Source organism: Ammospiza nelsoni, chromosome Z (genome assembly GCF_027579445.1).
Source record: "Ammospiza nelsoni isolate bAmmNel1 chromosome Z, bAmmNel1.pri, whole genome shotgun sequence".
NCBI lineage: Eukaryota > Metazoa > Chordata > Aves > Passeriformes > Passerellidae > Ammospiza > Ammospiza nelsoni.
In genome coordinates, this window is record NC_080669.1 from 22,397,413 (window position 1) to 22,410,358 (window position 12,946).

Here is a 12,946-nt window from a genome sequence, read left to right on the forward strand (position 1 = left end):
GCGGAGCCCGCCGCCACCGCCCCTTCCCTGTGCCTGCGCCCGGCGGCCCCTGACGGTGAGCGGCAGCAGCAGCGGCGGCGGCGGTTTGTGCTCCTCGCTCCCCGGTGAGTGCGGGCTCCGCCGCCTCGCTTCTCTCCCCGCCCCGGCGCCGGCGGCTCGGGTGCCTGGGAGCCGCTTCTCCGGCCGCGGCGTGCCCGTTCCCGGCGGCCGCGGGGAAAGGTTGGGGGTGGAGGGGCGCCCCTCGGGGCAGAGCCGGGGCGGGAGCGGGCCCGGGCGGAGGGCGGGTACCGGCGGCTAGCAGGGCCCGTTGGCAGGACGGGGGATCCTGCCGGCTCCCGGCCCCGGCTCCCGCGGTAGCGGCTGGAAAGAGCCGTTGGATGCTGCGGAGGGAAGGCGGCTCTGACGGAGCAGCCTCTGCGAGCCACCATCTCGTAGCGGCGGCGGGCTGTGCGGCCCCCGCGGCGGCTCCGGGCCCCGGCTGGCGAAATCTCCAGCACCCTGCTTGGGGGCGGCTTTTGCAGAGCGGTGAAAGAGGAATAGATTTAGCTCGAGAAGAGCGGGCGTGGAGGAGAAGTTGTGCTGCCCTGTCCTCATGTAGGCGAAGCCTTAACATTGATTTTCCTCCTGGAACCGCTCGAGCCTTGTCTGTTGGTATTTCAGTAGTATCTAAATAGTGGAGGATAGTGCGAAGTATACCTATTAAGCACACAGCAACTCCTCTGTGTTGGAAAAAACCTCAGTAGATCTGCAACATAGGTAGGACAGGGAAAGGATGAAAGAAAATAATTGGAAGGTGATGGCTATAAAATGTTGGGTTTTAATAATTTTGGGTGACAAAATAATCTGTTTCATGTTCGTGGCACAGACAGCAGGTGCAGGTGTTCTGTGACAGTCCTGGAGGTCATAGCACAGATGCGGGTATTTGCCTTCTAATTTAACTTGACTTAGGACTGGGGTGGTGGAGATGCCCAGTTTCAGTAACTGGATCAGGTATATTTGGATCAGACCCTGTTCACCTTCAGTATGTTTCCACTTCTCATAATATCACCACAGTTCCCATTTATTTTTTAACTGGAGGTTGTACTTTGATATTTAGTTTCCACCTCTAAAGCTAGTAAAGGTGGGGGGAGGGGGGATAAAGGGCAGGACAGAGAGAGCTGAACTTTAGTATTTTTTAATATCAGCAGGAAACTTGGTCTAAACCAGAGGATTCTCTCTCCAAACAATTGGGATTGAATTAATATCTCTGAGCACTCAGTGCTGTTGCTATTGTTCAGACTGGCTTTATCAATCCGCAAAACCGAAGTAAAGGAAGACCACCCTAGTGAAATATTAACACTGGAATGTTTATTTTAGTAATGCTTTGCTTAAAAGCAATTGTGCTGTATCAGAATGTCCTAATAAACTTCTGGGGATTGTTACTTACTGCTTCAAAGAAAGTGAGTGTAATGGGCATAGAGTAGGAAGTGCAGCTGAGTCTTGTGCCTTCCAGATCTGTGGTGTGTGTGAAGATTTATTAGGAAAATTATCAATACTTTACTCTTCTCAGACTTTATAAGATAGAGGAGGTTCCTGGAGAAGCTTTGCATGTAAAAAGAAGTCTGATCACTTAGCTATGCTTTACAGAGAACAACATGCAGACTGTTGCTGAATTGAAAAGACCACAGGGCTTTCAAACTGCAGGTTTTTGTCATATCATATTTGTAATTTAGCATCCTTCTTTCTCTCTGGTTGTCTTTGGCCACTCCAACTTTGATGCTAATTGTTTTTATAGTAATAATAGAAGAGCCAAAACAATAAATGCAGAAAAGTAAAGAAAAAATAACATTTGAATAGTAAGAAATGGAACAAATCTCTTTTGCTAGTGTTTTCCAGCATAGACTCTCACTGTAGCACTGTGAGAGTAAGAGCTGGAAATTTACTCCCTCCTTGGAGTAACAATCTACTTAAGGTAAATGGAAAGGTGTTAATTGAAGAGTGGTCCCTTTGTGTCTTGAAATATAGAGAAGGTAGAGAGGAGTCTTAATTGTGTGAAAATGAGATCATTTTTTTCGGGGTTTTTGCATTCGCTGCTGCCTTAGGGATTGATTAATTCAGAAGATTTCGTCTAGATTTTTGGCACTTTCTTGAAAGAACTGGGGCATCCCACAGCTGGTCAGGACTTCAGATGCTTGTGAAAGAGGGCGTTAATTTTGATTGTTGGGGGGGGTTTTTTGCCTACCCTTTCTGTGTGAAAACTGTTATAACAAAGGTGATTTAAAATGTTTAGTGGAACTTAATTTGCCTCCCCAGAAAGCTTGGCCAGAAAACTCTGCTAACAGCTAGTTTGAGTTCATGAAATTGTATCAGACACACACTTGTTCTCCTTACAGACCGAAGCTGTGGGTGTTTGAAAGCTGGATTCGTTTGCACAAAGAGTTGAATAGCTGCTGAGATTACCGGTAGAAGTTTTTGGTGTGAGAAAGTTATCTTTATTTTCAGACAACAAATTCAGGATTTGTCTTGAAATCCTGTGTGTGAAAGTTAGGACCCCGCAGTGTCAGATTATTTCACAACAGAAGTAATCCTCTCATCAGCTCTTCATCCTGAAAGGATCCTTCCACCTACGTATCTTCAGTAACTCTGAAACAGTTCAGATTTCAAGTTGCAGAAGAGGAGTTTTCAAGGTGCAGAGAGAGCAGTTTATAGAGCTCATATAAAGGTAATGGCATGAGTACAGAGCTGATTCACAATACTCTCATTTTGTTTGTCTTTCCCATGCAGCTCTCCTGCATTTCTTCACCCTTCATAGGAGTCTTTTGAAACTTACAGACCAATGCCTTTTGACATTGAACCAAAATTCTAGAACAAATCTTTGTACACATGCTCTGTATTCCACACTTCTTGCAGCACTTCCATGTTTTTTTTTTTTTTTTTGTAACTAACACTGAAAGCTAGTTCTTTGTTAAAACTGGTCCAAGCTGCATATTTGTTAATGAACAGTCTAAGAGTACTAGCATATGGTAAAAAAGGAGCAAGTTTGTATAGAGGTAGAAAGTAGGTTAAAGCTCAGAGCTGCTCTCCCAGGAGGTAGGAAAGAAATTTCAACACTTTGTTTTTCAGTGTTTGGTAGTTTCCAAATAAGCTTCCTTTTATTCTTGGGTGTAAGGACGCTCATTTCCCTGTAGCAAAAAATAAAAATTAGTCTCTACTTTTATCTGGGACACTCAGTGGTGAGTGTGCTGAGAAAGCATTCCCTTAACACTTACACTGCTTAGTTATGATCTGGATTTTGTTAAGACTAGATTGCATTTCAGAGGCTGTCTGAGAGCACAGGAGAGACACTACATATGTGTGCTTGCCTGGGTTGCCAAAGGCTGGTGAGATCTATACAAGAGAAGTGTTTTGACTGTCCCTCTAAGCTATGTTGAGGTGAGAGAGGAGGTAGCATTTGGCTTTCTGGAGTGATGATGTGAAGGAGTTTAATATCTACATTTTGGAACTGGGCACCTAAACTTCCAGCTCACTTGGAGTCAGAGTTACTTTAAGACCTCAGTGTTTGATTTCACAAACTTGATCTCTGACCTAAACTTTCAGTTCCAATATGTGTGATACAGCATTGCTAACAAAGTGCAATGGTCATGACAGCTCATGACAGCTTATGAAATACACAGATTATGGGAATATGCAATTAGCAACCTGTTTGGTGTGTTGGAAGTTTAGCATTTTATGGATCTGAATAAGTAAGTATTTTAGCATTGCTGTCAAAAGTTTCAGGCAGCAGGAGAAAGCAGGAGCATCTGCAATCCAAAGCTCTGTTTGTTTTAGTACAGTGTTTCTCTTGAGCATTAAAGTTGAAAGGGGTTCTCTGAAACTTTGCCTAGAGGTTGTTTAAGAAACCTTCCCTTTTCTATTACTGCATTTTTTCCCGTGTGGAATACTGATGTAGTTTATACTGAATAAATAGAATAGTTGCTGAGTCACCAAATTGTTAGTGGACTTCTCTTTAAGGATCTATGTGTAATGATGGACCTTTCTGTGTAACGAAGAAACACAAAGATTCTTTCTGGAGTCTCTTTAAACACTGAAATCTCCTCAGTGTCTGTTAGCAGCAATGGAACAGCATTTATTTGTTACACAGTGGCCTTATCTGCCACAGGTAGAGTGTTAAATAATAAGAGCTTCTCTAAATCAAAAGAAGAAACGGGTGTTTATTGCAACAGTAATTGCATTCATCTGTCCTTTGTACATCCAAGAGTAATTATAGCATTTTATATTTTTATGAAACAAGACTCTGTTTGTTCTACCTCTGGTGTTGAAGTCTATCCAAATGCTGGGGGCATGTGTGGGCTTGAGGGTTTTTTTTGCTTATGGTTTGTTTGGTTGGGTTTTTGCCATTTTTTGGTGGGTAGGTGGGTCTTTTTGTAATTATGTTGTCATGTGTCTGGTCATCTCTATCTGTCTGTTGATTTACCCAGTGTAACAAAAACATTTTTCTTAGGCAATTTGAATATTTAAACAAAAAAAATTCCTGCCACATGAATGTATTTATTAGGACTTTTTTCCTAAACTGACTTGAATTATGGATGGATTTACTTAGTGAAGTTTTACTGCTTTAAACACCGGACTGATACTGAAGAGAGGTTGCCTTTCCATTAAGGCTTTTGTCAACATGCTTAACATGGGTATTCTCCTTCCTTGCTTTTTGGGTAAGGTAGGCATGCACAGAACTTGGTGCAATTCCAATGTGATGGAAATTGCTACATGCTGGACCTCCTCAGAGATCTTTGTTCATGGCTATGCCATCTATAACTTAGGTAAACTGGAACGAGTCGTCAACTTTTTTAATGGGGGCTCCTTGTTGAGTAGAATGTGAAGCCATGAGAAGAGCTATGAGAAGTTTTAGAGGCCCAGGGGAAATGAGGAATAGCCCTTAATTAAATAAGTGCTGTTCAGTTACATTTAACTGCTAGTAATGTCATGAAGTGCATTCTCAATGTTGGGATGTAGAATTTAAAACTCAGTATCCTGCTGCTCTGCTGCAGCTCTGCTTATATTTTTTAAGTTGCTTGCTTTTGCTGTTTGGAGGTGCTTGTTGCAAACTTAGCAGCTAAGTACAGATACATACAGTGGCACTCATTTGAATGGACAAAAGCAAGGGAAATAACCTGTGGGCACCGGAGTGATAATTGTATCAAAAGGTGGTAAATCAGATTCAGCATGGATGAAAAATGTTGCATTTTTCAAGCAAGGCCATGGATATTGCCTATGTCCTGCCTTATCACCAGGAAAGGACTTTTACCATGGTGGTCCTGCCAGCTCACCTCTTTTTTTTCCCAGTTTTCAGTTGGAGGTTTCATCACAGAAACATCATATTTTGTCACGTTTCTTCAAGTACCAACAAGTCTGAGCCTTCCCCTTTTTCTTGATGACTGATAAAATTGCATCTTTGCTTTGCCTGAGTGTAATCTTTTTGAGCATTTCTAGAGTCTGGTAAAATGTTGAAATTCAATTGCTTCTTTGCTGAGTGTGTGCTTCCCAGTGATGGCCAGGAATTTACCCATATTTCAGGAAAAAGAGCATTTAATACTTGAAAAAGAGCATTTAATACTTGAAATCTGTTTAATTAAGACACCTGGTGTTTAGTTTTATGTAGTGATGTCTAAAATTAACCTCTTATCGTTGATAACATAGGCACCCTTTCATAATTGGAAAGACAGCAACTAAGAAACCAAAGATGGAATAGAAAAAGCAATTGTTGAAACACGTTTCTCCAAGTGAGATTAAATATATGTCTGTACTAAAATGCTGAATAACCATGGCTGTTCTGTTGCTACTTTATGCCCTGAAGCTTAGACAGAAGTTTTCTCATCCAGAGCCTTTTTTCCCTTCTGCAGATCAAACAATCTGTGTCTTTGGTTTATTGTCAGGTACTTCTGCAATAAAAGTGGTTATTAAAAACATGAGTCTTCTGTAAACATTTGTGTTGTGTACTACAGGAAGAGCATAGTTTACTGTCAGCATGTATGTAGGAAACCACTCCGTGTGCTACAGTTTTCTCCTGTTCTGCATGGTGGGAGATGAGTGGGATGCTCTGATATCACTAAAACCCCCAAAATAATACATATTGTTGATAGTATGGATCTGTTTACAGTCAATGAGTATATGTCGTAGGAATGGGACCAGGACACCAGCTGGTTCATCACAGGTCCAGTTTATTGAAGAAAGCATCAAACACTTATACAGCAAATAATAAGCTTATGAATATTCTGTAAGCCAAGCAATCTATTGGTTAAATTATACCATTAACTCTTCCTCATTCCTTAGGGGTTACATCTCACTTTTCTCATGTCTCTTTGACCACTTGTTATCATACTACAGCCAGGCCCAAGGACACACTATCTAGCAGGTGCAGGACTTGGAATTAGCCACGGCTTTGTACTTTTCCAGTCTGTAGTCAGGTAAATTTCCCAACAAGTATACATGCTGCTGTGTTTTTATAAAGAATCACTTCTTTTTCTGATGTGAGATTGCTGCTTTTAATCTGACTAGCTGTGCTCAGTTTCACCTTCAACTCTAAAGAGAGTAGAAAAAGATGTCTAGAACAGTTTTCAGACTTTCTCGGATATAGCAAGAGACTAAATACGTTTTTTCCTTCTCTGTGATCTTCATGAGGTAATTTATGCAAGTGTAAAGATATATTATTGTATTTTTTCAATTCTATTAATTTCAGTAAAATTTATTTGTTGTCTTTGTTCCAAGTTACAAAACTGCTTTTAGAAAGGATCTGAAGTAGAGTCAAGGAGTCACTGTCAATCAAGAATGTGGTTTAAACTGAACCAAGTCCTTTTCCAATCAATGTTGTTGAGACGTGACCAGTATTGTGTTTATGTTTGATACTCAGAAAGGTCCAACAGCTGAAGATTTGAAAGCACACATAAAACATACCTTGAAATCTCCTGTGATTTTTTTTTTTAATAAAAAAAAATTCAGTTTCTTACTTAAAACCTTTTTATGGAAATCTCCATGAGACTTTAATGTACTTTGAATGTGTCTGATGTAGTTGATTAACAAATAAGAGAAGACAGGGAAGAGGATGGACAGACACCTTTTTCTTCTGTCCCCTTGGACTTGTGCACATTTCTTATGTCATGATCATCAAAGGATGTGTCCTTCAGGACGCCACAGAGATAACCACAGGCAGTACAGCCAGCAGGCATCTTTGCAATGATCTTTTGGTGCTGGTGAACATCGGAGGTGTCCATGGTAAAAGCTGAGTTTGCTGCCACACTCAATACAGATGAAGTGAGGAGTGTTGTACTAAGATTTTGTTTGTTCAAAAAGACTTCTTAAAGTATCACAGTGTAAAGCTTGTGTTTCCATAGAAATTTGAACTGTGTCATATATAGGGGTGCAAACAGCAAGAAACAGCTGTTGTGGCCAAGGGTTCATTCTCTGCCCTAAAGGGCAAGATGTTGCATTTGCAAAACACTACTTCCTTTTTTTCTATTTGGAAAGTTATGGCCTTATCCAGATAAATTTGTTCCTCCTGGTATTCATGGTTACAATCTTTCTGTACTTCTGCTTCTCTGAGGGAGAGGGAAAAAACAGAAATCAGACTTTCTGTGGTGAGCTAATGTGCAGTCTGGGTGAATTGAGGTGTCTTCTAACAAGAGATTGAGTGTGGTGGCACAGTAATGAGCTACTGCATTGATGTAACAAGGTGAGTGGGAAACAATATTGATAGGGAGTTCAGATTCATAGATGATCAGCTTTAGTGCAGACCAGATTGTGGGTGTTCTCAGATTTTTAATAGTAGGCACTAAGGAAGGACTAAAATCAGAATGTTGTTTGTCTGGTACATTTCATACAAGTCATGCAACCCTTTAAGGAGGTTGCAGTATCTTGAGATTACCTCCATTGGTCAGAGCATGGTGCTAATAATGCCAGGGTTGTGAAACAGAACATCATATGGGCCATTTACTTGGACTTTGTGATCCTTGTGTGCCTGCCAACTCATAATATTCTATGAGTCTGTGTCAGTAATGAGATGCCTCTTTTTTAAATGCTATTCTGCATTTTCACGTTTGAATAATCCTTTTTTTTTTTTTTTTAGTGTAATCTCCACACAAACAGTTTTCAGGTTGTTGGGCAGAAGATGAAGTGGTTGTTTTGGTATTTCTGAGCAGGTATCGATGTGGTCACACGTTGGCCGTGGTCAGCGTGTGTGACCCTGCGTGCTGTGCCAGTTCCAGGCAGATAGATGTCTGCTCACCCATGTTTGCCTGCAAAACACGAATAAATATTCCTTGTTGTAATCACAAATTAACCTGTATCAAGCTAATAAAAAAGTTAACCTGTATCTATTGCTAATCTGTATCAAGTTAATAAAAAGGTTAACCTGTATCTATCCGAGGACGACTGCAAAAGTTTTGGTCTATTCAATGTGGAGAGTATCGCCCCCAGATTTCTTTTTGACAAATCACTAGTTTAGAGTTCTGTGCTGTGGCAAGTTGGTTTATAATTTACTGTGTGGAAATAGTAGTTGATATGACTGAGCTTCCCTGTCTTGTGAAATTTACTGCAGTAATGCTGCTAGTTGGTATTTTTTCTAGAGATTTTACCTCTTTTCAGGTATTTCTGAATGGCTTCCAGGTTTGTAACAATGTTGTTCATGTCAGTGTGACTAGGCAGATGAAAAGAATTTGTGATTAGGGCTTGGTTAGCCAACAGTTTGGTTTATTTGTATAAATCACTGATGAGAGGAGATTTGTACTGAAGTATCTCATAGTGTGAGCTGTTCAGGGAACAGGGTGATGTCTGATAAAGTAATGTTAACATGTAGATAATGTGTCATAACATCTTGAATTTCTGCAGTGATTTGCCAAGACATGGACTTGGATGGAAAATATTCAAAGTGCAGTTTATACTTGGATAAGAATATGTGAACTGAGTATAGTGGACTCATGGTCATATCAAATTAATGATCTGCTTTATCTGTCAGGGGATATCCGAATATTTTCTATCTATGGCTACTCTTAAACTTTCCCATGAGAAATTGATATGAATAAAATAAAATTCTCAAAGTGGAATGCAAAAGAGTAAATCTTAACAGGAGGGTAGCTGGCAAGAAGAGGAAGGAAGAAATTCATTTTGTTAATGCTCAGTTGTAGAAGCAGAGTTTGCTTAGAGGAATAGCTAGTAGCTCATGCTGATTAAAGATCATGACACCTAAAACTTTAGGGGCTTGTGTACAGGGTGAGTATTTGCAAAGCTGGGAAAAGGAGTTTCAGAAATAACTTGTCAATGGAAATGTGAGAGATGATACATTTGAGGTTGTGTGTGTGTTTGCAGTCTGTTTGTTAGCCGACCTTCCAGCTTCCCTGGGCATTCAGCTTTTTATCTAGAAACATCCATTATTTTCTTTTCTTTGAAAGAATTCTGTAAATATTTCTTTCCCTACATTATCTTGCTGCTTTGCACCCTGGACTTTCTTTTGTTACCATTTCTGCTATTTCTCTTAGGTTGTCTTCTAAGAAAAAACCTGAATTTGGAAAATACTTTAAAAACCCCCCATAACTGTGTTCCACACAGTAGTATTTCCTGAACATTGCATGAAACTAGCAGGTGAGATAAGTAAATTAATTCTTTGGCCTTGCTGTGTCTGTTTTTAACAAGTACTGGACTTTGCACATCCTTTTGCACCAGTTTCCAAGGCCTGTCATGTGTACCTCCTGCCTTGTTGTGAATTTTCTTGTTTGAAAACCTGAGGCAAGAGAAGATAATGGTACTTGAATGAAGACAGGAATAGTCTGTCTCTGGGAAAACAAGGGATCTGAAAATCAGGCCTTTGGTTATCTCTCTACTGAAAAAATTTTAATCATGACTGGGAATGTTGCCAGGCACTGCAGGAGAACTGTTCTCACTGTGAAATTGTTAGCTTGATCCTTGGCATGTGTTGGTCTAAGCCAGTGCTTCCAGAAGAGGCTTGGGCAGAGTTCAGGTCTTCAGTGTGTCCTAGGAAGTGTTCCATTAAGTAGTTTGTATATGGTTAACCTTTTCTGGACATTAAGAGATATTTCTGTAGTGAATTTAGGCCCCTTGCTGCTGGTTGGCCTTGCAATGGGGATTATCTTAGGGCCTTTTAATTTCTGTATGTGAACCTAAAAGTCCTAGGTCCCAGAGGAATGCTTTATCCAGCAAACCATTAAGCCACAAAACCCGGTAAATCAGTAAGCAACAACAAAAAAAGAAAATATCTCAAACTAAAATGACATTTACAGCAGAGCCTATGTAAATTTTTTTTGTGGTGACCCTAACAAATCTTTCTGAAATTAGGAGAGTTCTTTTTGTCTCTGATAGCATTTATAATCTTAGTCTATAATACTTTCTGTCTAAAATAATAGTGTTTTCTGGTTTTGTTAAATTGTTTTTAATTTTGAATGTAGATGTCTGTCAGTTAAGCTTTAGATCAATGCCACTTCTGATGGTTTTGGCTGTGATACAGTTAATTTTGTCCCTAATAGTTATATGGGGCTGTGCTGGGAATACATTTGATAACGCAGGGGTGTTTTAGCTCCTGCTGAGCAGGGCTTAGGCAGAGCCAAGGCCTTTGCAGCTCCTCACCCACCCCTCCAGCGAGGAGGCTGAGGGTGTGCAGGGAGCTGGGAGGGGACACAGCTGGGACAGCTGATCCCAACTGACCCCAGGGGTGTCACACAGCATGTGCCATCATGCTCAGCATACAGAGCTGTGAGGAGAAGGAAGAGGGAGATGGTTCAGGGTTATGGTGTTCATTTTCCCAAATCACCATGAGATGTGATGGGGCCCTGCTGTCCTGGAGATGGCTGAACTGCTCTGGAAGAGGTGGATGTATTCCTTGTTGTGCTTTGCTTGCAGGTCTAGATTTTGCTTTATTTATCAAACCACCTCTGTCTCAACACATGAGTTTTTTCATTTTGCTGCTCTGATTCTCTTCCTTTTACTGCCAGAAAGGAGTGAGGGAGTGGCTGTGGGTGCTTAGTTGGTGCCTGGGGTTAAACCACAACACACTGTAGAAATGAGATTGTGTTGTCATGGTGGTTTGTAAGTCACAGAGGCACAAATGGCTGTCTAGAAGCAGCATGAAGAAGAGAATAATGAAGTTGAATTTCCTTTGTGAAATTGTGTCCAGAGGAGGGCAACAAAAATGGTGAAGGTGTCAGAGCACAGGTTCTGTGAGGAGTGGCTGAGGGAGATGAGGTTGTTTAGCCTGGAGAAAAGGAGGCTCAGGGGAGACCTTACCACTCTACAGTTCTCTGAAAGGAGGCTGTAGCCAGGTGGGGACAGTCTGTTCTCCCAGGCAGCCAGTGACAGGATGAAACAGATTCTGAAGCTGTACCAGGGGAGGTTTATATTTGATATTAGGAAAAATATATTCCTGTCATTGGAATAGGCTGGCCAGGGAAGTGATGGATTCATCTTCAGAAGATGTGTGTGTGTGTGGCACTTGTGGGCATGGTTTAGTGGTGGGTATGGTGGTGCTCAGTTAGCAGTTGGACTCGATGGTCTTAGAGGTTGTTTCCAGCTTTTAAGATTCTATGATTCTAAGCCATGTGGTATATCTGTATTTTTCACAATACTGCTGTCTTTTTCTGAGACCTTTTATCTCTGAGGATGAGTAGATTTGGGGTGGAAAGGGAATGACTGACAGTACCTTTTTCTCTGGTACAGGCCTTTGTGTATGGGTTAGATGCATTGTAGGCTGTGGGACATGTACTTGGTATGAAGGACAAATGTAATGAAAATGCCCTTGATTTTTCTTTTCTTTTAGGGACACTAACTAGGGCCTTCAACAACCATGAGCAACCCTTTTGTACAGATTGTGGAGCCACTGGACCCAAAACAGCCTCTGAAGAAATTCTTTAATCTGAGCAAATTGGAAGATGTGAGATATGGTACGTTGAGAACATAAGAGAAGCATTTTGTTAATACTGATGAATAGAACCTGAACAGATTTGGCCACATTGGATGATACTTGGTCTCTGGTGAGAACTATGAATTCAAAAGGCGAATCTTGGGAACAAAATTTTAGCAAAATTTAATTATGGAAATTTAGAATGACAGAAATATTGGCAAGATCCAGTAGTATTTCCTCAGCATACTGTGCACACAGCAGTCTTGTTTTTGCTGAGTGGTTGAGGAGAGCTAGGCAAAACTAAGAGCACAAGTTTTCTTATACTGCTAAAGGCTGGAAAGGATCTAACACTGATATGTAGACTGAACTTAACCTAAAGATTTTTCAGCTTTGAAAACAGTAGTGGTTAGAGAATCCTTTCTGAGGAGGCTTTTTCCTTAGTTCCTCTGACATTTCCCAAATCTTTCAGTGGTACTGCAAAAAATCTTCGTGTCTGTGCCATTGACTGTGACTTAGAAACTTGAGTATCTATACCTTAGAGTTATCTATGGTGGGTGCTTGGTGTTTCCAAAGGAGACAGGTGATTAAGGAGAATTCAGGGAACAAGAGGAGGAGCATTTTCTCTGAATGTCAGCATCACATGTCCATTAAAGGCTCCGATATGCAACCAGTCCGTTAATGTCAGTCTTGGTGGGTGAAAAGCAGAGGAGAGTTCTTAAAGAATAGACAGATACACATTCAGTGTTACCAGTTGATCCATTCCAGGATTCCAAGAGTGATAAACTCCAGATTCTTCAAAGGACAAAGGATGCAATTCTCACTATTCAGCAAAAAAAGGGAATAGCTTAGCAGGGAAGGGCAGGAGAAGATTCTAAAAAACCTCCAAACAACAACAGTAACAATTACACCCAAAACTCCCAAATCAACAAAATCCCCCAAAACAAAACTCCCAACAACAACCAACTCAAATTGTTCTGAATTACTGTGTCCTGAATAATAGATGTTGTTTTATTGCAACAGCACTAATGAGGTCTCACTGAGATTGACTTTTATGTCTTGAGGCCAGCCCTC

The 12,946-nt window shown here is 40.9% G+C and overlaps 1 protein-coding gene across 1 annotated transcript in view; it reads left to right on the forward strand.

The window, feature by feature from the left end:
* The first annotated feature begins 16 nt into the window (after positions 1-16).
* Positions 17-12,946, forward strand: part of ACO1 (aconitase 1) — a 36,603-nt gene continuing 23,673 nt past the window's right edge. The window contains exons 1-2 of the mRNA XM_059491925.1: positions 17-104; positions 11,792-11,915. Coding sequence (XP_059347908.1) covers positions 11,819-11,915 — 97 coding nt within the window. The 5' untranslated portion in view covers positions 17-104; positions 11,792-11,818. The remainder of the gene's footprint in view (positions 105-11,791; positions 11,916-12,946) is intronic.